Source organism: Capra hircus, chromosome 15, assembly GCF_001704415.2.
Source record: "Capra hircus breed San Clemente chromosome 15, ASM170441v1, whole genome shotgun sequence".
Taxonomy (NCBI): Eukaryota; Metazoa; Chordata; class Mammalia; order Artiodactyla; family Bovidae; genus Capra; species Capra hircus.
In genome coordinates this window covers 48,140,323-48,163,017 of record NC_030822.1, presented here as the reverse complement: position 1 = coordinate 48,163,017, position 22,695 = coordinate 48,140,323, and the positions used below count along the sequence as shown (strand labels likewise).

Genomic DNA, 22,695 nt, shown 5'->3' with positions numbered 1-22,695 from the left:
GAGAAGCCCAACGTAATGGTTCTTCTTCAGTTCTGTTTCTGTTTGTTCTCTAGCAGAAAGTGAGTCAGAACTGGGCTTGAATCCACAGGGTCTGGAGGGGTTTAGCCACTTGCTTAGCTCAGATAGCGAGGTTAGGAAGGAGCTGCAGAAGGGAAAGACATGCCGAATGCTGCTCTGTACCCCTGTGCCCCTACACTTTGCACACCCCCTCGACTGCCTGCCTGGTTGGAACTTTCTCCTGACAGCCCCGGTCTCTGGTCCCTCCAGTGGCATGGCCCTGACCAGAGGGAAAGCTGGTGATGCTGAAATAACTAGGGGCCTAGACTGCCTGGTGGTAATGAATCTGCTTGCACTGTGGGAGACTGGGTTCGATCCCTGGGTCGGGAAGATCCCCTGAAGAAGACACTGGCAACCCACTCCAATATTCTGGCCTGGAAAATTCCGTGGACAAAGGATCCTAGCGGACTTCAGTCCATAGGATTACGGAGAGTCAGACACGACTGAGCGACTAACACACACCCCCCGCCCCCAGACTGCCTGGATCCTGTTTCTGGGTCCTTTGCTGGATCTAGATCTGGGTTCCTCTGTCTGAGAGAACGCTCTGCTCTCAGGAGTTCACAGTGTGTCCTGTATATGCTTTTTGTCACCCCCACCCCGCTTCGCTGTGGGGGGCTAGGCCACATTCACACTCAGTCTTCTCACAGGCTGAAGTCGAAGTGCAGATAGGAGGGATTTGCTCCCAGATCACACACAGGGAGGGCGTCCCTGATAGCTCAGTTGGTAAAGAATCCACCTGCAATGCAGGAGACCCCATTCGATTCCTGGGTCAGGAAGATCCGCTGGAGAAAGGATAGGCTACCCACTCCAGTGTTCTTGGGCTTCTCTTGTGGCTCAGCTCAGCTGGTAAAGAATCTGCCTGCAGTGCAGGAGACCTGGATTCAATCCCTGGGTTGGGAAGATTCCCTGGAGAAGGGAAAGGCTATCCACTCCAGTATTCTGGCCAGGAGAATTCCATGGACTGTATAGTCCATGGGGTCGCAAAGAGTCAAACACGACTGAGCAATCTTCACTTCACACATAGGGAAGGAGCCGAACCAGGACTGCCTGGCATCCTTGACAAGTGACTGGGGTAACTGTTTTGATTGACTCCATGTAGCTCTTACCACAGGGTTAGTTAATTACACGTCTGTCTTTCTCACAGGTGATAGATTTCTTAGAGGCAAAGCCTGAGTCCTCATGCCTACAGCATTATCTGGCTTGGAGTGTGTCTCTTCAGCTGTTAATTGGACAGATGGATGGATTCTGCACAAGCTCCTTGTAGTTTTAGTAGCAACATTTCTCGTGTAGAAGTTCGGGGTGGGGTCTTTGTGGATCAAACTTAGAAGAAGCTAGAAGTTCTCTTCAGTTGAATTCCCTGCCTTGTCCCAATAGTTTGTGGTGTTGAGGCTTCCAAAATATTTTGAGTGGATTATACTTATGTTTGATTGAGATTGATAGTCAAGTGTAAATGTATTAAGTTCCTCTTGTGTATTCAGTATCACATTTAATAATGTGTATCTAATCCTTGTGTATCTACAAAGAACCACAACACAGTTGCTGTCCCGTGGGGCCTTCAGAGTGAATATGTAAAACACAGTAGGAGACGCATACATAGTAGGTGTTCAGTAATTGCTGGTTTAACGACGCCCAATCAGCAAAGTTAGCTTAATTTCTAACGACTGTAAAGCTCAGAGATAGCTGGATGGAAAATGATAACCAAGAATCGTGGAGAACTAAGGACCATGGTGCTTAAAACTTTGGAGATGTTCTAACATGTACGCAGCCACCTAGTGGGTGCTCTCTCCTTGGAAACCTGAAGTGTAGGGATTGGGTGGCTGTTGTCAGGGCCTCGAAGAGGGGACTCCTGCATCCAGTGGGAGGTGGGATTGCATGGCCACTAAGGCCGCTTCCAGACTGCAGACTGTCATTATAGATCAATTCAGCCAGCACTGCCTGCAGACCCGCAGGACTCTCCCCCAGACTTTAGGTTTATCCTGCTGTGAATAGCCTCAGAAAGGAAATTGTCCATCATCAGTAAGTGCCTGTGTGTTTCATTTCAGCATCTTCTGCTTCATGTTAAGGCTTTATCCTCCTAGCCCTGTGGAAGTGAGGGCTAGCTAAAGATATGAATAGCAGCAGACAAAACTCCTTGTCTTTGCTTCGTGGACAGGACAGAATGTAGAAACAGGATACAGTTCCTTAACTGGAAATTCACTCCCTACTTCTAACCCCCTTTTCCCTCCGTTAAACAGATTATAGGGACCCCTTTACTTTGGGGATATGCTGCCTTTTTTTTTTTTAAGCTTCTGTCCCCCATCCTAGTAAGCTAGGCTGTGATCATCCAACAGGCAAGGAACATAGCTACATGGGAAGATAAAGGGACTTTTCTCAAGGGTACACGAAACAGCACAGAATTTAAACTCAGACGTGTAAACTTACGTCTAGACAAAATGACCAGGCCAGCAAAGTCTAGAAGTGATGTCACATTTTAGTTTTCATGGATTCAGAAATCAGAATAAGAACCAATGAGCTGGTATTCCCAGAAGGCAGATCTGGGGCAAGCTTGAGAAAGAAATCTCTTAACGGAGTAGCTGAACAGTGGTTGTTGAAAGAGCTCATTCCTTTATTCATGCAATACATATCTGGGATCCCATTGAGCTAGAGGCACTGGGGAACCACACAGTAGCCAAGGCCCCGGCCCCCACGGGGTGTTCAGTCCAGTGTAAGCAACTGAACAACAACAACAACAAATAAAGACAACTCCCACTCCCGACAAGTGCCACGGAGTGGGGGAATGGACTGCTGGGAGGACGACCGCCTGGAGACGGCGAGGGCGCGGTCGATGCAGTGCTTCTTCAAGACGGGCTACTCTAGGGAGGGGACATTTGAATTTTGACTTAAAGGTTGAAAAGGAATCCGAGTTCAGAACTGTAGGGGGAGAGTTCTGGGGCAGGGGTGAACTTGGTGTGTTTGAGGAACAGAAAGATGCAAGGAGGCCAGAACAGAGGGAAGGAGAAAGTGGTACAAGAGAAGTTGAGGGAGTAGATAGAGCCCTGAGTGTGGATCCCAGGAGTGCATTGCTGGTCATCAAGTCCATCCCTCCAGAAGGTGAGGACAAGGACACAGAATGGATTTGGTGCAGCCTGTGCACCCTTTGGGCTAAATAGTTCGTGTCCACTGGTTCTGCAGCGTCATCAATTTTCAAAGGTTATCATCATTTGTTCCTCTTTGAAATGTCCATAGAGATAACTGGAGCTCTGGCTTATCCCTCAGCTCTGGCAGGACTCGAATGAACTTACTTTGTTTTTGTCGGAAGGGGGAAAGTGGGTCAGGCTGTTTTGGCATTTCAGGCATGGAGTCCTGGTTCTATTGCAGGCCCTGGTCTCCATGGAAATGAAAAATAGTGTTTGTCATGCCTGTTCCTGGATTGAATTCCAAACTCTGGGCTGAACAGAAGCCTCAGGAAAGCCAGGGAGTGGGGGAGTGGGGTGGATGGAGCCTGTGGCCACTGTGATGAGAAATCTGTCCTCCTTGGCTTGTGTTGGAAAAGGCAGGCAACCTTTGCCCAGTCCCTGGCCCTCTCTTCACCCATCACCTCTCTGGACCAGAAACACCAGTAAAAGGGTAACTGATACCCTTCTGCCCTTCTCCTTGGCCAAAGACTTTCCATGGACCTTGCCTTTTTGTTAATTGGTCAGTTAATAAATTCATCAACAACTGAAGTCACTGCTAAGATCTTCTCCACAAGTAATTTCTTCCAGGCTTAAGTTAACTCCCTAATGAGAATGTATCTAGTATGTACCTGCTGTGCGCTCTGTCGTGTCCTACTCTTTGCAACCCCATAGACTGTAGCCCGCCAGGCTCCTCTGTCCGTGGGATTTCCCAGGCAAGAATACTGAAGTGGGTTGCCATTTCCTCCTCCAGGGGACCTTCCTGATCCAGGAATCAAACCCAAGTCTCTTGCGTCTGCAGGTGGATTCTTTACCACGCATCACCTGGGAAGCTCCCATCTAGTATGTACCTGGAAGGCATGAGACAGCTGGCTGCAGATGTTTTGGATGGGCTCTACTATCTTTCATTCCTTTTGTAAGATTAAAAAAAAAAATTAACTTTCCATAGGTACTTGAACAAGATAGGGATGGAAGAATGAGTCAGTGGAAATTGTTGGCCATAAAAAGTGCCCTGAATTATCTACACAGTAGCTACAGAGATGGGGACCAGTGAGGGACAGGGTGCAGAGAGGGGGTGGGGGCTGGGCCATGTGGACCCTTTGAGCCAATATTGGGGTAACCATTGGCCAGATAGTGAGTCTGGAGAATTGTCGAGCTTCTGTTGGTAAAGTGTCCCTGCCCTTGGTCTGATCTGACAACAATCTAGTTCTGAGTTATTGGTTCCAAATTTCAAACAGAACCTGTCCCTGAACACTGTGTCTATTTTACCCAAGGGCCCAACTTGGAAAGCCCCCAGGGCATTTCAGCAAGTTACTAGAACAGAAAAGAGGGAACGAGCTGTTCATCTCTGTCAGAATCTTGGTCTTCTGGCAGTGGAGGGAGACCCACTCGGTGTCACGCTCTGAAGCTGCATTGTATGAATTGTGATAGGAAGGAAGAGCATTATCCTTAACCTTGCTGAAATGTAGCGTGATGCTACATTCCAGCCAAAGTGTGGTGTGCTGGAACCAGGCTCAGAGAGACCTGCTTTAGCCTAAGTTGGGAAGAGAGCCTCTATGCCATAAACGATGCATGCTGTATGTGCTGAGTCGCTTCAGTTGTGTCCCGTTCTGTGACCCCGTTGACTATAGCCCACCAGGCTCTCCTTCTGTGCATGGGATTCCCCAGGCAAGAATAAAACAGACCAGCAAGAAGTGCCAACAGCAACAAAAGGGCATCTCTTTAGAGGCTGTCTGGCCCCTCTCTTCAACCAGGTAATCACAGTGTGATGCATAAGGCACCACTGGCTTTTTCTCCCTTAAGCAAGGAATTGGACCCAGTGGCAAAGCTGTTGCCAAGTCTAGGTTCTCAAAGAGTGACCTCTGTACATGGTCACCAGGTGGTCCTCTTAGGGGAACTGGAGTACATTTTCTGTCCTTTCAAAACCCCACCCCATCTGCTATCCTAAAAAGCGTAGGGATGGGGGAATGCCACTGAGGCTTCCCCTACTGACCACCCCATCCAGCTTCCTGCTGACCCCTTGGTGGACAGTCACATCATCTCTCTGGACCTGGGCTTCATCCGTAACAGAGAGAGAACTGGATCAGATGAGCCCTTCTGACTCTTTCTCTGGAACAGTCATCCCTGAGACTGTGGTTTTGTATTCATGGGTAAAGGAGGCCAAGACCAGGAGCTCCAGGACATTGTAACAGGAACTGAGCAGGCCTGGGAAGTGTTTTGTTGTTTTTTTTTCCTAAATGACTTGGTATTTTGCTCTCCATGGAGGAGAGCCCAAGGGAAGCGTGGAGCCCAATTAGGATTTGTGATTTGGGCCATTTTTCTTCCTCTACAAAGTTCTGATTGGGTCTGCCCTTCCCATCTTCCGTGCTGTGTGCATTTATGGGTACAGAGCCACTATGTGACAAGCAGGAACACGGAGAGGAATCGAAAATCAACCATCTTCAGGGAATTCTCCTAAACTCTGAATTTGGATCCATTTTAGGTGGACAGCTCTAATGGAGGCATTTGCAGGTAGCATGGAAATTTCATGCAAATGTTATGCAAATACACCTGTGGGCCTTCCTGTCTCAGACACTCGAACATGTGCTATAGGAAAATTCAAAGTGGAGCTGGCTAATTTGCATGGCTATTTGCAGTACTGATGAGACTTCCGAATTGTCATAGGGATGGGAGGTGCATGGCTGGTTAACAGAATAGTCAGCTGTTGGGAATTAGGGACAACTGGATATCAGAATCAGCTTTAACTCGATGGTACTAAGGTCAGGGAGGGATGAGGTGCTGGTAGTATGGCTGTGGGCAGGGATCTCATGATTAATTATCAAGCTCCTGCACCAAAAGAAGGTGTGTTGTGTCATGTTATTGCTTAGTTGCTAAGTTGTGTCTGACTTTTTGTGACTCCATGGACTGTTGCCCACCAGGCTTCTCTGTCCATGTAATTTCCCAGGCAAGAAGACTGGAAGGCATTGCCATTTCCTTTTCTAGGGGATCTTCCCAACCCAGGGATCATACCTGTATCTGCTGTATTGGCAGGCAGATTCTTTACCACTGAGCCACTAGGGAGGTCCATAGTTTTGAGAACCACACCTTCATGCCCAGTCCCCAGCAACCCTGGGGTCTTCCCCATTGGCAGTTCCTCTGACAAGCTCAAGTGAGTCCAGCCACCCAGGAGACACTGAACAGCTAATATTCTAAAGAGAGTTATAAGCAGATTTATCCCTTGATACTTACATGATTAGTCCATGGGAACACTCGTTCGCAAATTTTGGAGTGCGTCAGAATGAGCTATGGTGCTTGTTTCCAATGCACATTCACAAGACGGTTTCCTGGAAACTGTCATTTATTGAGTGGGGTGCGGTTGGGATTTTGCACTTCAAGGAAGCATCCCAGTTGGATTTGGTTCCCACTTAGGAAGATCCCTTGGAGAAGGGAAAGGCTACCCACTCCAGTATTCCGGCCTGGACAATTCCACGGACTGTATAGTCCATGGGGTCGCAAATAAACTAGCACGACTGAGCGATCTTCACTAGGAAGTAATAGAGCTTCCATGGTGACTCAGACGGTAAAGAATCCACCTGCAGTGTAGAAAACCCGGGTTCAATCCCTGGGTCAGGAAGATCCCCTGGAGAAGGGAATGGCTACCTACTCCAGTATTCTTGCCTGAATACTGGACAGGGGAGCCTGGAGGGCTACACTCCATGGGGTCGCAAAGAGTCCGAATTGATTGAGCAACTAACACTTTCCCTTTGATGGGAAGTAATATTTGGGAGCATTCAAAGCATGTTCATAGACCACTCTGAGGGAAAAGGGCAAGAATAATTATTCCAGTTTTTATGGAGAGGAACAAAAACCTTAATACTGTCAGCTCAGAAATATTTATTGAGCATTCGTTATGTATCAGGCACTGCACTAAAGATCTGTGTCACTTGTGTTATTTAACACAATAGTCCTCTGAGATAGGTATCCATGTGTTTCATTTGTCCCATGAGGAAAATAAGGCTTAGGGGCCAGGTTTGTACAAGTTGCAGAGCTGGGCCTCAACCCTAAGCCTGCTGACTCCACACACTGGCGTTATTCCTGAGCCTGCAGGGCCCAGGCAGGCCTTCAGCAAACTGTTTCAGTTTAAACTGGCTTTCTAAATTTCTGATCCAATGCTCTATCAGAGTAGGGTGCCCTGGAATGTATCAGGCAGTCTTTTAAAAATTGCCTATACAGCACATTGAAACTGTGACAGCCGTTAAGTTTGATCAGCCAGGTATCTGCAGAACTGTTGCCCAGGTGGAACCAGAAAGTGAACATGAAGAATCTGGGGGTGAGGAGGAGGGGTCTGACTGGAGATGAGCCAGGGCTGGAAGGCTCTGTGGCTAGAGAGCCCAGATGGAGCTGCTAGGGGTGGGGCGGCCAGTACATACCTTGAAATCTCTGGGGTAGAAACAGTTTACTTCACTGCAAGCAAACAAGTTAACCTAGATGAGGAGCACTGGGCCTGTTCTGCTCGGGGATCTGAGACTGTGTGGGTAGCTGATCAGGAAGCTGGCTTGCTGGTACTGTCTACCTGGGCCGACATGACCGCACCAGGCAGGAGGATGGGAACAGGATGCCAAGCGGATGGAGGCTGTGGCTCCCGTGTCTCCAGTGGGGGTGGGAGATGCAGCTAGGAAAGTCGCTGCAGAAAGCCAAGGGCCTTGGTCCACTTTCCCTGGGCCCCTGTTTCTTGGGGACTTCAGGCAGACCTAACTGTGGGAAGCCAGGACCAAACTATAGCATGTGGGACTGTGGTCAGACTTCAGGAAGCACTGTTTGTTAGCAAGGTAACCGGGAGAGGAGTAACATAGTCTTGTTGGAGGTTTGAAAACAGGAGAGGTGGGAAGTGAGTGAATGACCTCTGGGCCCCTTGCAAATGGGTTAAAAGTGACTAGGGGAGGTCGTCTCAGCTGACCTAATATTGGGGAAAGCTGATGATGACAAGAATCTTTTTTTAAGTATTCACTTACGTACGTCATGCTTCAGAGGCACACAGTTCCTCGTAATGTGCTGTGTACTCCATACTCTTTTATATTTTAGGCTTTCATACCTTTGTTCTTGCTGATGTTTTAGCTTATTTATATACATATTTTGATTTTTCAGGAACCTTCTCTTCCTTCCTACTTCCAGGACCCAGCTTAAGTCCCAAGGACCATATCTTCAAGGCAGCGTTTATGGACCCCTGTCTAAGACGCCTTTCCTCTTTCCTGTCACACTGCTTGTTGCTTTTATTAAAATGAGAGGAGCATGTGTCTAGCTCTTCCTGATGATAGTGTCCCAAACATAAAGATCCTTTCTCACTCACCAGTGTGAACTTGAACTTGAACGCCTAGGATTATGCCAGGTGCTCAGTGTATGATTGTAGAACAGAAGACCCAGATAAGTTCTGTCACCTAGGCCAGGCGCTTAACCTCTATTTCTCAGGTTTCTTATGAGAAATTAAGAGTTGGTTATATTAACTCGAAAATCTACAAGAGGAGCTCTTAGTCCACTAGCTCCTCCAACCTTGTCTTCCTTTTCTTTCTACAGCAAATCTACGGTCATGTTTAGCTTTTAAACCTGCAGATTTTGAAATATAAATTACTATTGTTAATAAGGATGGCTGAATCAGATTAAAGGCGAATCGTAGAGTTTCTTGGAAAGACAATATTACAGGATATAAGATTCATCAGAATAGGTTTTATTTGCTCAGCAGGACAGCTGAATCTGTAGAATGGAGTGCCTTTAAAAGAGTTTTAGGGGGAAAACCAAATATCGTATATTAATGCATATATGTGGGATCTGAAAAAATTGATATCGATGGTCTTATTTACAAAGCAGAAACAGAGACGTGGACATAGAGAACAAATTGGTTGGCACCAAGGCGGGGGAAGGGGTGGGATGAACTGGGATTGACAGATATGCATTATCGATACTATGTATAAAGCAGATAACTAATGAGAACCTGCTACAGAGCAGGGGGAACTCTGCTGAATGCTCTGTGGTGACCTGAATAGGAAAGAAATTCATAAAAAGAGGGCATTGCGTATATGTATAGCTGATTCACTGTGCTCTACAGCAGAAACTAACATATCATAAAGCAACTACACTCCAGTAAAAACTTTTTTTAAAAAATAAGAGTTTTAGGAGGAATTTCCTGGCAGTCCAGTGATCGGGACTTAGCAGTTTCCCTGCTAAGGGCCTGGGTTCAATCTCTGGTCAGGGAACTGAGATCCTGCAAGCTGCACAGTGTGGCCAAAGTGGGGGCTGGGGGAAGCTTAGGAAAACAGTCTTGTTGCTATTCAGTCGCTCAGTTGTGACCCCATGGACTCTTTGCGACCCCGTGGACTGCAGCATGCCAGGCTTCCCTGTCCTTCACCGTCTCTGGAGCTTGCTCAAACTCATGTCCACTGAGTCGGGATGCCAGCCAACCGTCTCATCCTCTGTCATCCCCTTCTCCTCCTGCCCTCAACCTTTCCCAGCATCAGGGTCTTTTTTAGTCAGTTGGCTCTTCACATCAGGTGGCCAGAGTATTGGAGCTTCAGCTTCAGCATCCGTCCTTCCAGTCTAGCAAATCTAGTGGTGATTTTGCTGAGTTAGGGCTCTAGTCGCTCCAAGCATTTTCTTCTCATTTAGTGAGGGATCAGAGTGGAGGAGGAGCGTGGGGTAGCGGGTAAGTGGTTTTGGGGCTCGTCTTGAGTGTGAGCATTGTGTGGGAAGGTCTGGTGTAGGGTGGACAAGTAAGGGAGGGATCTGGGGACAAGCCTCAGTGGCTGAGGCAGAGCGTGTGCGGGGAGGAGCGGCCAAGCAGGGGCTCTCAAGGGCACTTGGAGGTGATAGTTGGGGAATTTCCAACCATAGTCTGAAGTTCATGTTATTCCAAGAAGGGTAGAAAACCAGAGAGGGCTTTAACCAGAGAGGGGAGGGCGGCTAAAAATGACACCTTTACTTTTTGTAAAAGTTCATTTTGACAGCAACATAGAGAATGAATGGAAGCGTGGAGGCAGAAAGTTGATTCTTCTTTCTTTCTATTCACCCAGCTCGCCATCAGTCCTTGTGATCTATCCTTCATTCGCTTTACTCAGCAAACAAGCATTATTGAGTGCTTGGTTCCGAGAACAAGCTCTGTAATCAGTAGGCCCGCATTTGATTAGGCCTCTCCTGCCCCTTACCCGTCTGTGTGACGCTGGGCAAACTACTTACTCCGTCAGTTGTTCAACTTAGCACCTGAAAAGTAGGACTAGTAATACCCCTGAATACTTGGCAGGGTGGTTGGGAAGATTAGATTAGATAATGCTCAATAAGTACTTGCCATTATGCCAGGAGCTCATAAACGTTCATAACCTTAGCTATTTGTGTTCATAGGAGCAGGTTGGTGGTACAAATGTGGGAGCTGTTGTGATCCTGAGGGTTGGGAAAGCAGTGGGTAGTGTGGAAACCTGCCCTGGAAGGAGACTCGGTGCAGATGTTAGCTGAGCTCATGCTGTTAACACTTACAGAGCATCCTGGTGAACGGTGAGGGAGGTGCAAAGGCACGTGCCTCCAGGAGTGGGCAGGTCTTCACTTTAACACCAGGCAGAGAGCGATCAGTGCCTTGGTCATTTCATTGGAGGAGATTTAGAAAAGGCTTTTGGAGAAGGTGGGGTTGAATTGGGTCCTAAAGGATGAATGGGACTCCACTGGGTAGATGTGAAAGGAGAGTGTGCTTCCTGCACAAGTGGTGAACAGCTGGGGAGTCAGAAAGAGTATGCATGCTAAGAAAACTGGGGGGAGATAAGCAGGCCTGGGAGACAGGAACTCTTGTGTTTTTCTGGCTGCACTGGGTCTTCGTTGCTGCACTCCGGCTTTCTCTAGTTGCGTTGAGCAGGGGCTTCTCTCTATTGTGACGTGCGGGCTTCTCATTGCTGTGGCTTCTCTTGGTGCAGAGCACAGGCTCCAGGTGCTCAGGTTTCAAAAGTTGGGGCTCTTGGGCTTAGTGACCTTGAGGCATGTGGAATCTTCTGAGCCTAGGGATCAAATCCATGTCCCCTGCATTGGCAGGTGGATTCCTAGCCACTGGACCACCAGGGAAGTCCAGTGGGGACTCTTTAAGTGAGTACAAAGAGAAAGCATTGAGGTCTAGGTAATTGTCAAAGGATTTTTGGTAGAGAACTTTGAATTCCATTCTGAGGATTTGAGACTTTAATATGAATGTCAGTAAGAGGGCAGATAGATAGGATCAAGCTTTTATTTAGAAAGACTTTTAAGGACAAAGGTATGAATGGTCACAAAAGAGGGAAGGCAAGAAGAAAACCACTTAGAAGGTTATTAGAAAACTCTAGGGCAGAAGCATTGAGAACTTGAACTAGGACCCTGGGAAAAGAAGGAAGGAACGCATTACAGAACTTTAAGGAAATGGAATTGATGGGATTCAGTGACTCACCTTTTGTGGGGGGACATGGAAGGGGTGAATTTGCAGCCTGAGAATCTAGGAAATGGTGGTATCACTGAGGACGGGCAGTAGTGGGCGGAGGCTTGGGAGGAGAGACCACCTGCCCGGCTCTGAATCTGAGGTGCTCGTGAGATACCTGTTTAGAGGAACTGTCACGTTGGCAGCAGGTTGTTGGGCTGAAGCTAACAGGTGTGATTTGGGTCAGAAGCAGGTAGAGGAGTCCTTTGATTCCAGGCATAGTTGAAATCACCGAAAACAGGAAATGGCTTGGGCGGTGAAGAGCCCACCTTTGGGGAGGAACTGAATTATAGGCAGAAAGGCGAGAGTGGAACTAATTGCTAAGACAGGAAGGGGAATAGGAGAGGTGTGTGTCATCAGGAAGAAGGGGAGAGATTTTCAAGAGCAACACAAATGATCAACAGCCTTATAAGCGCAGAGATGGAAGTGGCACATGAGCATGTAAATTGTCTGTTGATTGACATGTTGAAAGCAGCATCTTTGGGTGGTATATGGAGGGTCAGCTGACATGGAATCACTAAGGGTGGAGGACATCTCATGGACATGTCCATCCTGGGTGCCTGAGAGTCATGAGGTTTTGGATAGGTGGGGTACGTATCCTCCAGGTTGGGATTTTTTGCCTACCCCTTGCTTGAATCTTTCCTCAACAGCCACTTATCAGCAGGGATGCAGAGTTTGAGGAAGGATAAAGGGACCTCCTTTCTATTCCCAAGGCTGGAATGACCGTGTGTGAGGATGTCCCTTATCTCAGAAAAAGACGGGAGCCCACCGTGGGTTCATATGTCTGAGATGGGCTTGTGCAAGGTGGCATCCACTCTCTAGTTAGTCCTCCTCTGAGCACACTGGTTGAGCTTAGGGGCAGAGTTCCTGGCTGATGCTATAGCGGAGCAGTCCTAGGAGATGGTGTCAGCCCTGGAGTACTTGGCCGTGGGTTGAAATTGGCTCGAGAGAAAGGGGGCCGCCCCAGGGAGATGAGTGCCTGAGTCTGCTCTTTGGATGGCTCCAAGAATCCACTTGCCACCATTTTAACGTTCGGCTTTTCCAGCTGAGGGAAAGGAACATAATTTCCTTTCTCCAGGTTTTGTCGTAGTGGATGAGTTTAGAAGCAGAGGGTAAGGATGTCGGGCATGTGGTGAGACCTGGAAGAGCCGCTTGTTGTAAATCCTAGTTGTTGTTGTTGGTGCTGTAATGAGTTTCAAATTCTGTGTGGGGATACAGCACAGCATTGGGCCACACGTGTCTCTACACATCCTCTCGGATTCGTTTTTTCCTTTTGTTTCTTCTCTGCATCAGCTTCCTTCCAGGAGTCAAAGGCTCACCCTCGCCCCACTTCTGCCCTCCTCCCACACTTGCTGGTTGGGGCTTTGGGGCTCACCTCCTGTCCTCTCTGCTGAGGTTCCCCAGGTGGAAGGTTCTGCCCAAAGGGGATAGTTTTCATTGCAAATGGATCCAGTAGGCCATCTGAGGTTGCAGCTGGATCTTCATGCAAATGGCAGCGTTCCCCAGCCTGCACTCCACTCGCTTAGGGAGGGCCCAGAGTGTTTCCTGGGGCCCTGACGGCCTTGGATCTGGCAGGGCCCAAAGCCCGACGCTGCCCTGACTGCCCACTTCTTCTCAGCCCCTCCCCTTGTGCTTCTTTGGCCTTCCTGTCTCCTGTGTGTTTTCCGTCTCTTCCCTACATAACCTTTCCTTTCCCCATCTCTTTGCTTTCTCCATTTTCTCAGAGCAAAGCAAACACCCGTTAGAACTTGGCTGCATCGAGTTTTCCTCTCCTCTTCCTTCATCTCCTCTAGTCCTTTAAGAACACAAGATAAATATTTATAAAGTGCACAAGACTTGGTATGAGGGGATTTGGTGGGTGTATAAGGTAGTTGTTGGAAATGAATCTGGGGGAGGGGACATGGCATGTGAGTACTTCCGCTGTGTTTACCTTTGCCCCTGGCAAGGGGAGCAGCTTGCAAGGAAATAGAAGTGTGGGCGAGTTACGAGTCAGAAGACCCAGATTTCGTTTCTAAGCCTCTGTGATCAGAGGACACTTGGTTCTCTTTGCCATGCACTGGTCTTTATTTTAAAAATAGGAATTGTGGCACTTGTCATTACTACCTTGGTGAAATGATTCCTTAAATGCTTTGGAAAGTGGGATTATTTTTGTTATTTTTATGGGCAGATATCTCTGAGGCAAAATGTAGAGCCTGAATTTTGCAGCATATATAAAATGAGCTGATAGCATTGATATGATTTCTAATGAGTCTCTCAGCTCTTATATTCCGTTTTCCCTAGACAATTCTTGGCATATAATAGGGGGAGAGGGTGGGTCCTAACAAAATTTGGTGGATGGACAGACAGATGGACGGCTGGATGAAGGAATCTCTGAGTGTCTAATTGCCCTACTTATCCCTTCCTACTGCTATTTCCCTTTCACGTGGGCACCACCGCCCCCTCCTGGCCAGCAGCAGTATTACGGTGCAGTCCATAGGTGGGCCATAGCTGCCGGGCCCTTCTCCCCAGCCCCAAACCCTGGCTCCCTGAGCTGGCTCCTTGGGACCTGTCTTTGGCCCTCAATTACTGACAGCTTGTCTTTCCTGCCCCTCCCTGTCACCCCACTCCCTCTCTCCTTCTGCCCCTGCAGCACTGCCAGTAACTCCAACCGCAGCACGCCAGCCTGCTCCCCCATCCTCCGGAAGCGGTCTCGCTCACCAACCCCGCAGAACGTAGACGGAGACACCATGGTGGAGAAGGGCTCAGATCACTCCTCGGACAAGTCGCCGTCCACTCCGGAGCAGGGCGTGCAGCGCAGCTGCTCCTCGCAGTCCGGCCGCAGCGGTGGCAAAAACTCCAAGGTGAGCCTGACCCGCCGGCCACTCTGTCCTTGCTCAGTAGCTGGCTGCAGGGAGGCTGGTGTTGGGGGAACAGTGAGGTAGAGAACCCCTTCGTGGAGGGACCTGACGTGATTGACCAGCCCTAGTGTCCCAGAGAGAGCCTCTGTTCTGTGAGGTGAGAGTGGGAGGCAGGGGAGAACCCCTATTAAGTCTTGATCTTAGCTTAGCCCTCAGAGAGGCCCCAGGAGCTAATAAAAGGATTCCACAATGACCACTGTCTCTCATTAGGGGCGAGGGAGGCTCACAAGCCTTGAGATTTGGAGGAGGGAAGCTCTGGGGTTAGGGGGAGTCGTCTCTTGAGCACTGCTGCCTTTTCCAAATTTGGTGTGGAAGGGAACATTATTTGGGACAAATACAGTTGCAGGGAAGGGAGTCCTCAGGGGCTGTTGCAGAATGCTGTATTGACCTTGGCCTTGGCCATCACCCAGCCTTACCTTCGGTAATAACTCACCTGGTACCCACCTGGCCAAGAAGAGGGCGACAGGGCTGTCCACCCCTCTCAAGTATGTCCTTGTTACCACCTGAGCCCCGGTTTGCCTAAGGGGACCTGGGCTACTTATGCTTCCACAAAGAGTCGTCCGCCCCCGCCTTGAGTCCTTTGGGAGGCAGATGATGTCTCTGCCTTGATGCTCCTTAAAGAGCTTCTCTTTCCCTCCTGACTCACAGGCCCTGGGGAGGGGAGGAGACCCCGGGAGGCTTGGGAGCTGGCATCCCAGCTGAATTTGTCTTTTGATTTCTTGTTCTTCCTCTTCTTCCCCACCATCCCCCAAATACCTTCTTTGCATGCATGGTCTTAGTCTCACAAGCGCCTCTCAAAAGTAAGCCATCTTTTGTCTCTGTCTTCCGTCTCCCCTCCGGTGTTGAACTGTCTGTAGTGCTCGGCACCCCGCCCTCCACCCCCTGCCCAGTTTGGCCCATGTGTCTTGCTTGGTCCCTTTCCCAGAAGGGCCAGCCCCACTGCCCGTGGCAAGCTGGCTGAGGTCACCAAGGGACCATTCCCACTGCACCCGGAGTCGGAGAACAGACCCGCCCCCATCCTCCCCACCCCACCCCTAACCCCATCTCTGCCTGCTCCCCAAACACTGCCTCGGCAGGGAGTCTGTCCCCTCCTTACATGGTGCCGTTGAGAAGCAGAGTCCTGCCGGGGCTTAGTTTCATTCCTTTGGGGAAGGGAGGCTCCGGATCTGGTGGAGCAGTGGGACCTCATGCCCGCTGCTCAGGTGAGTTGATTGAAGCTCACAGATTCCCCTAAGTGAGTTCCCTGACGCAGTAGAGCGACCCTAGGAGCTCACCTTAGCCACTCCTTCCTTCTGCTTGCTCAGCCTGAGTGCCCCTTACTGCTTCCACCCATTGTCCAGCCTGCGGCTCGTGGTGGTCTTAGGATCCTGGCTCGTGATCAGAGGGGAACGTCTTTCCCAGAGGGCGTGGTGCCAACACTGGAAGGTCATGGACATAGACAGCCCCTGCCAGGCCCTGCGTAGATATGGCCAGGTCAGGGAGCCTGTGCCAAGAGTCTACCCAGGACCCCAGGATTTGAGAGGCCTAAGGAGAACTCAGAGGGAGTGGAGGGTGAATAGTAGGTGTTTCCGAACAGCGGGGCTCAGGAGATGATACTCACAGGGGAAGCGGGTGGCTACAGCCTGGAGAAAAGAGAGCTGAGAGGTGAACTTAATTATAGTCTCAAGCCTCTGATTTGGGGAGCAGCCGGATGAACAGCTGTTCTGCTTCCTGAGGGGTGAATGAGAAGTTACAGGGCTAATCCTGCAGTCTGTGACCTTGAGGGTAAAAGCTCATCTTAGCTCTAAGGATTTTGAATGACGGCTGCTGGCTGTGGGCAGGAGGAGAAAAATGTGCCTGTACTGAGCAGGCCCCCAGGAGTCTGCTGTGGGTTCGGGAGCTTAACAGTGCAGGGCTGTATGGGTTGGACGGGGTCTGGAGATGACCTCTGTCCACCCCTCCAGAATGCCTCACCCCATTGGCTGGGGAGAGGGCAGATGTTGCTGGACAAGGCGTCTGGTTATTATTCCTCTGCCTCTGGCCACAGGGTGTGTACCTTTGCCATCCTGAGGTCAAGCTCCGAGCCTCCTCACCCTCTCACCCCTGTGCCAAGGCACTCAGTGAGCAGAACACTTCCTTATGATCGATAGCACTCACCAAGTGCTGCTTTTGGTCAGGTGATGAGGTTGAAAGGAGCATCCAATAATGAGGGTTTTTAAAACTTGTAAGTGGTAGATCTTCTGTAAGAAAGGAATATGAAGACCAGATTCCCACCCCCAGGCAGCGTCCAGTCTGGGAAGAGAGATAAGAAACACAGATTATCCACTTGTTTTTTTCCCAGATTATCCACAAACCAAACCTGACCTTAAGGACCACAGGAGTAGTTGGGATGCTCCGTGAATTCAGAGGCAGGGGAGAGCTCATGTCTGAGGCTGGGAGCTGGTGCCCAGAGCTGGGCTAGAACTCCCAGTAGGGTTGTGGAGGGGCACAACGGGGCCTCAGCAGGGACCGGGACCTGAGTATAAACCCAGAGTGCATCTCGGCCCTTTTCCTGCTGAGGAGCTGAAGAGGGAAGGAACGCGCTCCCCACCTCCCCACCCCATTCATCACTGACACCCCAGCAGTTAACAAGGACTGACTTGTTGGGGGAGGGTATCCTGCTACCCCAGAGTGATGTGGTTGCAGCCATGGTCGGTCTGGGACAGACTTCGAAGATGACTCATGAGGACCAGTATAGAAATCAGGTTCTGCACAGGTCAGGGCCTGGAGCAGAGAGCGAGGGGAAGCTACAAGGGGGAGAGAAAGAGAGGAGGAGGGTCTTGTGGTGGGAACACCCCATCTCCCCATGGAGCATTTTCTCAGGTTGACCACATGTACCCACAGGGAGGGGTCTGGCAGCTAGAGCTATTGTCACTGTTCTCACAGCCAGGCCACCTCTCTCCCTGTATCACCTACACCCTTTAGGGGAGATGACCTCATATACTCTTCAGATGGACTGGATCGTGCCCCCACTTTTCCCTGGAGCCAGACCTCACAGTGTCTGTCTCTCCACACCCGCATTTCCTTCTGTGTTAATACGTTGGAGTTGGACTAGGTAGCCGGGGAGGTCTCGCTCCTGTGACTTTGTAGCTATCCTGCTGCTGCTGACCCTGGCTGGGGCAGCCCTGCCCGGAGCCCAGGGTTGGACATCAAGGCCCAGTTCTGTTCCAGGACCCTTTAGTTGGTGCCATGGCCCAGCTTCCGCTCTGTAGTACTGACCTACGGCCACCAGGGGGAGCCCCGCAGCCGTCGCCTGCCCCACCAGCTCCTGAACTGGGTACCGGGCTGTCTGGTAGGGCCCAGGCCGGTCCCTTCCTGGCCCCGCATTGTGGCTCCCTGCGCTGGGTGCACGGTGTCACGGGCTCTGTGGCTCTGGTGTGCCTTTAACTTTTTGACTCTTGCCCTGTTTTTCGATCCTAATTTTTTTGGTTTCCTTTCCAGTACGACAGACTTTACCTGATCAAAGTAAGAAATTGTTCTTTGCTCCCTACTCCTAGAACTGTAGCGTTCCTCTGTCCCTCCCCTGCCCCCATCCCATCTCCAGACGCCTGGGCCTTTGCACCGGGGAGATGTGTAAGGAATTCGCTGTTTCCAGGGGCCTTGGGGTCCCCCAGGGGCTTGCTCTGCAGACTTCTAGGAAAAGCATAGAAGCCTGCTCAGCTCAGCCCTCACCCAGCAGCTGTCTTTGGGGCAGTTTTCCTGATGTCCCCTCCTCCCCTCCTGGCTAAATCCACTAATACGTAACCTGTTAGAAAGCCCTTGCCCACTCCTTCGTTCTGTTCTTCCCCCGCCCCCAGCCCTCTCTGCACAGGAGGACGGAGGGGGCTGAGAACCTGCTGGCCGGTGACCTCACGGGTGCCAGGGGACACTCGCCAGGTCCACTGGGCCTGGCCTCGGCCCTGTGAGTCAGGCCCTCCTGGCCCAGCAGCTTCTTTAGGACTCATTCCTCAAAAGCAGAGCCACGGGGATTGAACTTGCCCTTGCAAGGCTGATTGGATTTCAGGGACTCATGCCCACATGGCTCTTCCCAGGGGCTGCTGTGGATTTGGCCAGAGGGGTGGACACCCTCAGTGGTGACAGGTAACCAGCTGCCCAGAGATTGCTGGATGGAGGCAGAGTCTTAGACAGAGGGACAAAAGTCCTTCCTCTGTGTATCTGACATGGCAGTACCTGCAAACCCATATTCTTATCCCCAATTTACACAAGCAGGTAACACATACAGAGGTGCCACCCAGCGAGACAAGAGAGGGGCGCAGCTTCCCTGGTGTAGGTTCTCAGTTGTCCTGAATCTCCTCGTTCTAGACACATTCAGAAGGGTTGGTTTGGTGAAACACAGCCACACTGCGGGCAGTTGAGGCCAGCGGCTCCTAGAATGTGCCTTTCCACTGCTGAGAGGCATTCTCGTGGATACCTGCACAGCCTCATGTCCTGTGAGCTCAGAATCAGGACCCAGGGATTTCGGTGCCCTGAGATGCAGGTAGGGGTTCCCTGGTGGCTCAGTGGTAAAGAATCCACCTGCAATGCAGAAGACGTGGGTTCAATCCCTGGGTCTGCAAGATCCCTTGGAGAAGGAAATGGCAACTCACTCCAGTATTCTTGCCTGGAAGATCCCGTGGACAGAGGAGCCTGGTGAGCTACAGTCCATGGGGTCACAAAGAGTTGGACATGACTTAGCAACTAGACAACAAGGTGCAGGTAAAGTCTGACACAGCCTCCTTGCCCCATCCTCTCTCCTCCAGGATGACTAGAGGCTAGTTTTCAGCCCACAGTTCCCTTGTGGGAATAACTCCCTTGATGATGGAAACATTGGTTTTGAACATTTGGACTTGGGTTGGAGGAGAAGACAAGGCTGTAGTGGGAATATGTGACTCCCAGATGGGGCCATGGGGACAGGTTTTGTTGCAAGATGACTATGAGAGCATCCTGCAGAGAGAAGAGGGTTGAGAGCCTGCCCTGCTATCTGCCCCCTGGCCATTGAGATAGGGTGTGGAGATGAGCAGAGCCACTGAGAGGCGGCACCCCTGCAATGCCTGTCCTTTCCTTGCTGACACTCTTCCTCTTCAGAGTGAAGGTGAAGGGCTCCACGGAGTTCTGGCAGGATGGGGTTGCCAGCAGAGGGAGCGGTGGCATGACCAGGCTTCATCTCTGCAGTCACACTCACCCCTGGGCTCCACCAGACACCAGACAGCAGACCTCCTGGGACATTGGCTGCCTCCTCCTTCCCTTATGAGTCAGACCCCATAGGATGAGGCGGACAGGATAGAGGTTGCTAACTGCCCCCAGGGTCCACACCTCTGCATGCACAGCCCTACCTTGGAGGGCCCACCACAGGGAAGCAAAGGTTACAGTCCAGCAAGTCATGTGGCTTTTCTCCTTTACCAGTGCATATAAAAGTTATGTTTACCCTGTACCTCATCCTGTCGAGTATACAATAGCATTCTGTTTAAAATAGCAGTGTACGTTTAATTAAATTATAATTAAAAATAAAATGTTAATTAAAATATAATGCTGTAGGCAAAATGACATCAATAGACTTGCTTGACATGGGACTGCCATACACCTTCAGTTTGTTAAAAAAAAATGCAATATCTTCAAAGTGCAATCAAACGAGATCTGTGTGTAGTTAAGATGTGGACCCGCAGACAAAGCTTCCTTGCACCCAGCCATTCTCCTCCTCAACCACACCCTTGGCAAAGTTTCTAAAACTGAAAATACTCCAGTCTACCCAAGCTGAACCTGTCGGATCAGCCCCTCAAAGCAGGGGGCCTAGGCAGGTGTGTGTTTGTCTATCTCCGTCTGCCTGTCTGTCTGTTTTCAAGTGGGCCTATGTGTGAGGGACTCCTGGCCTGTGAGATGGAAGATGGACCAGGCACAATCGTACTCATCCCTCCTCTTTCTCTAAAAAACCTTTCCTTTCCCGTGAGAATGAGCAGCCTTTCTAGCAGGGCTGGAAATGGAGGGCCACCTGCATGGTGGGGTTGGGTCGGACCCGCTCTGTTGGTATTGACTTAGAGCCTCACGAAGTCAGGAAGGACCTTTAGCAATTAAATGCTTCACCTGTCCTCCCAAGGCAGAGCCCCAACCACTTCTTGGCCACTATCTCTTTGCGGATCAGCCAGTTGGGCGGAAGGAGGAATTTGCCCAGTTGGAGGGAAGTTTCTAGCGATCCCTTGGATCCCTGACCCCAGAGGGTCCCACCCAGACTTTCCAAGGGGCTGAAGTGGAGCACACGGCTGTGTTAGTCTCCGTGGGTACTTTGCTTCTGATCAGGGACCATTCGGGACTGGGTCTCGGATGCCTGCAGCGCATCCCTCCCCCTGACCCCACCCCCATCAGAAGAGCCTTGTGATGGGGTCGACTCCCTCCCAGTCAAGCTCTTGCTGGTGCTGCGCTGCCTGCCACCCCAGCCACGGGGGCTTCCAGCATGGACTGCTCCCCGGGCCTCCTTTCGGGAGCTGTCTTGAGAAAGGAGGACCCTTGCGCCCCACCCCGAGCAGCAACATGGGGGCCTTGAGCTGCCTTGGGATTCCTCCTCCCCGCCCGCCCTCCGCTGTCTGTGTACCTTCCCCCTGGAGCCAGGAGTACTCTGGCCGCTCCTGCCACCTCTCCCCCCACTAACTTTGCTTCTCTTTTACTTTGTTTTTTCAGAAAAGCCAGAGCTGGTATAATGTAAGTATCCCTTTTCTCTTCTTGTTGGGCTCATGGGTGGGGATGGCTGTGCTTAGGGGATGGAGTAGTGGGGGCGCACTATGGTCTCCCTGCGGGCTTGGAGCCTAGAATAGTGGGCATTGCCCTTGGCCAGAGCCCTCCCTCAAAAACCAGACCTCAGTTACCTTCTGTAGCAGGGCAAGACTGCTGGTGAGGTGGAGGGGGTACAATTCCTGGAGACCACCCAGGGATGGACTGTCTCCCCGAACCCCCACCCCTACCCCCGGATCCTGGACACCCTCCAGCCCTGATGGAGGAGACCAGGCTGGGGAAGGCCCCCCACCAAAGGGCAGACAGGACTTGGGACGGGGACCATCATCCTGGGGCCCAATCTTAAGGCCAAGTTTTCCTTCCTTTTACCAAGACATTTGGAGGAAAAAACAAGCAGCCAGAAACCTTTTCGTTTAGCAGAGGCTGGCTTATGTAACAGAATGTGACTTCTGCCCCAGGGTCACCTCAGTCGACCTGGCATGCTCCACCCAGAACACATCCCCTGTCCCTGGGGGCACTCCAGCCAGGAGCTGCTACTGGGAGGCCAATTATGGAGTAAGCAGCCCCTGCAGAGGCCACATCCTCTGGGTCACAGAGCTGGGGCCAAGGGTCTTGAACTCACCCCTGAAGAGCCACAGGCTGAAGTCTCAGCCGCCTGCCCCGTCCTACTGCACCCTCCTGCCCTGTGGATGGACGGGCGGTTCGCAGCCGTCAACTGGTCTCCAGCCACTGTCTTCCATCCCGGAGCCTGCTCTTCCCCAAGCTTCCCCAGTCTTGTGGACGCATCTTTCCCACTCCCTGATACCAGGGCAGGTTGTGTGGTGGACCTGGGGACAACGTGGGAGCGGGTGGCTAAGAGACAGACTTGGAGGATGCTCTGGTGCAGGGGAGGAGGGGAGAGGCTTGGGTTTCATGTAGACGCTCCAGTCAGAGTCACTGTGTATGTGTGTGGCAGGCGGGGGGAGTGTTTTCCCACACAGCTCAACAGTTCCCCCAGAATCAAGCAGCCAGCAGTTAGCCCGTGTAGCTTCCAACCCGCTGCTGCTCAGGGGACTGGCCCCCTGAGATAGGACTGTTGTATCCCCGCCCTGGCATCACAACAGCACAGACAAGGAGGAGGTTGGGCTGTGCGGGTGGGAGGAGAGTTGAGGGCTGAGATGGCCCACCTGGAGGAGAAGCCTGCCTGGGGCTGCAGCCCCTCAGCCCCCTAGGCCAACTGTGGTCTTCACCTGGGCTCACGGCCTCCCCATGGCTTAGGGCTGACATCCCAGCGGGGAGAGGAGCTCGCTGTCTGTGGGAGGTGAGGCTGGAGAATGCTTTCCTGGGAGTGGGTGGGACCTCCAGCATCCTTTCCCTCACGGAATCTTCCACCACCCTGGGTGGGGGTGGGGGGGCTATTATAAAATTAGCGCCTCGCAGGGGA

The 22,695-nt window shown here is 51.1% G+C and overlaps 1 protein-coding gene across 8 annotated transcripts in view; it reads left to right on the top strand.

Annotated features, from left to right (window-relative positions):
* Positions 1–22,695, top strand: part of GRAMD1B (GRAM domain containing 1B) — a 202,848-nt gene that overhangs the window by 141,538 nt on the left and 38,615 nt on the right. For all 8 annotated transcript variants that reach the window (XM_018059627.1, XM_018059626.1, XM_018059631.1 and 5 more), the window contains 2 exons: positions 14,288–14,498; positions 21,222–21,242. In XM_018059627.1, the coding sequence (XP_017915116.1) occupies positions 14,288–14,498; positions 21,222–21,242 (232 nt within the window). The remainder of the gene's footprint in view (positions 1–14,287; positions 14,499–21,221; positions 21,243–22,695) is intronic.